This window comes from Primulina huaijiensis, chromosome 14 (assembly GCF_012295235.1).
Source record: "Primulina huaijiensis isolate GDHJ02 chromosome 14, ASM1229523v2, whole genome shotgun sequence".
NCBI lineage: Eukaryota > Viridiplantae > Streptophyta > Magnoliopsida > Lamiales > Gesneriaceae > Primulina > Primulina huaijiensis.
The window spans coordinates 13,307,417-13,310,155 of NC_133319.1; the positions used below are offsets into that span (position 1 = coordinate 13,307,417).

A 2,739-nucleotide genomic window follows, 5' to 3' on the forward strand; every position below is an offset into this window, starting at 1 on the left:
TGCTAAAGTTTCGCAGTCTGAAAGAGGAAAGAAGTTGCAGGAGATAGAACAAAACTTGGATCAGATGAAGAATAATTTGGAACTGTTACAAGAAAATTTGAAAGCTCTACAATTTAGTGACGATGAGTAGACATATTGTGGTTCATTGTCAATAGTAAATTATTATTCCAGTAGCAGTAAATTATTGTGGTAAGAAGTTTCACTGGAGTGTTGCACCACTTGAATGTAGAGAACATATATTAATTCCAGTTATTAGAACCTACAAAAAAAAAAACCAACGCCTTTAAAGTTACTATCATCGGGCAAACCACATATTTTAAACTAATTAATGTACCATCTATCGATCCAAAATCATCGTCATCTGCGCTGTCATCTTGGTTTTGAATATTAATATTTGACATGGATAATGTTGAACATGGTTAGTAATGTTAACCAATAATGAAATTATTTAGTTTGAAACTAAAACACTTAAAATAAACACTGGTGATCAACACAGACCCGTCTTGCAAATTTGGACAGTTGCGCTTGTCATGTAGCACACCTCGAAGCCCACATCCACGACACAGTCTTCCCTTTGAGGTCGACTTCTCCTTCGACGATTTTAATCTCTTCCCACACCCTTTTGTTCTGATATCAGACGGATCAATGATACCAATGGTCCCGTCTGTGGCTCTTCTACTTTGACTTCCACCGCTTAATGTTGTATCAATATTCATCTCCTTCATTTTACTGCCAATATAATCAAATTGTGCGGACAAGAAGTTTGTTCCCTCAACAGTCAACGATGCAACATCAACTAATGCAGAAGATTTGTAGGATAACCTCAAATGTCTTGACATCAAACACCTTTTTGGGTCGTCCATCACATTTTGCTCATCCATAGGAAATAATGCTACATTTTTGGCATCTTGAGTCCAACGTTTTAGAATGTACTTATCAGGCAAATGAAAAACTTGATTTATACGAAAAAATGCTAACATATGCCTGCACGGGATTCCCTCAAACTGAAATTTCATACAACTGCAAGATATATAATCTCCTTGAATGGCATGAGTAAGCACTCTTGGTTTCGAAGAAGAAGAACCTTGGAAATTCATCACCTTGTAAACCCCAAACTCAGTTCCCACAGATTCTGGTTGCACGTAATAACCATGACTCTGACTGATTTCCTTTTGAAACTCCAACCATTTCTTCTTCGTGTACACATTAACCATCTGAGATTCCATTGGCCAGTTTGACCGAATCTTGGGACGCTCATTCATATCAACATGATCTGCAACTAACTCATTGTGTCTTTGGTGTCGGAGTGCCTTATTGAAACGGATAATAAAATCCATCAATGAGTTTTTGCTAGATACATACCTCTTGAAAAAGGCATGTGAACTTTCAGATCGCTGGCTACTTGACATCCCTGCAGAGAATACATGATTAAAATAAGCTGGCACCCACTTATATCGCAACTCATACATCAATGAGAGCCACTCGTGCTGTTCTAAGTTAGCACAATGCATAACATATTCCCATGAGCTCTCAAATTCATCATATGTTGAGGAATGCACAATGACATTCTTTATGCTTTGATAATGGTCACAGAAAATCATTGGGTTTAATTTTTCTGGGAATTTGTTCAGTATGTGTCACAGACAATAACGGTGTGTTGTTTGAGGCCAAACTTGTGCTATGGCTTTCGTCATGGCAGGATCCTGATCAGTAATTATCAAATTTGGTGCACCTTTACACATGGCTTCTAAGAACTTATTAAGCAACCAAACAAAAGATTCAGTTTTCTCGTCACTCAAGAATCCACAACCAAAAACAATGGTTTGATGATGATGATTAACCCCAACAAATGGTGCGAAAATCATCCCATATTTGTTGGTGTTATACGTCGTATCAAACACAACTACATCACCAAAGGCATTGTATGCTCTCCTTGACATAGGATCAACCCAAAAACACCAGGTAAATATGTTGTCTGAATCAGTCTCATAATCAAAAAAGAAGATTGAACTCTTTTCTTTCTCAGATTCGAAGAAATCAATCAATGTCCCTGCATCGATACCCTTATGCTCATCCCTGACACTTTTCTCATAGTTTTTCATATCACTCTCTAAGAAACCTACATGCTCAGGCCCTCCAGACTCTATCTCAAATAATCTCATTTGTTGACAAGTTGGCACATTGGCTTCTGCAAATTGTTGACTTAGGGCTTTTTTTGATGCAGAAATACTACGATGTGAGTGTAACAAATGTACCTTTGAAGGAGTCGACAATGGATGATTATGACTTTCCGTGAATGTACTGACAACCCAACCAGGACCTGTTTGTTCCTTCACAATTGAAAGCCTGGACTTACACCCGGTTCTAGTCTGGCCACGCGCTCTTTCCTTTCTAGGTCGATCATTTTTTGCTTGTTTACTCCATCGAATGTCATCTGTTTGCCCTTCTTTAAAGCATACAAATTTTTTCCAAATAACTTCGTTTGTTTGCTTACTTTTCTTGTTGTTACTTATTCTCGCACTGAAACCGGATTCTCGTGCGTATTGGTTATAGAATGAGAATGCATCCTCTATTGAATCAAATCTCATACCAATCGTTGGCTTCTAATCATCCCCTACTTGGGGTATATATGATTGTTCATCTCCACTAGTTCCTTCCATTTCTGTAAAAAATTATATCAATTATTAGTATAATTGATTATTAAATAATTATTTGCTCTTCGGTGCTAACAAAATTCAA

At 37.4% G+C, this 2,739-nt stretch overlaps 1 protein-coding gene across 1 annotated transcript; it reads right to left on the minus strand.

The window, feature by feature from the left end:
- Window positions 1-252: 252 nt before the first annotated feature.
- LOC140957994 (protein FAR1-RELATED SEQUENCE 5-like) lies at window positions 253-2,588 on the minus strand. The gene is made up of 3 exons (XM_073415399.1): window positions 1,733-2,588; window positions 499-1,411; window positions 253-259 (listed from the first exon to the last, which is right to left on the minus strand). Exons 1-3 carry the CDS (start codon window positions 2,586-2,588, stop codon window positions 253-255), a joined length of 1,776 nt encoding a protein of 591 aa, XP_073271500.1.
- Window positions 2,589-2,739: the final 151 nt, after the last annotated feature.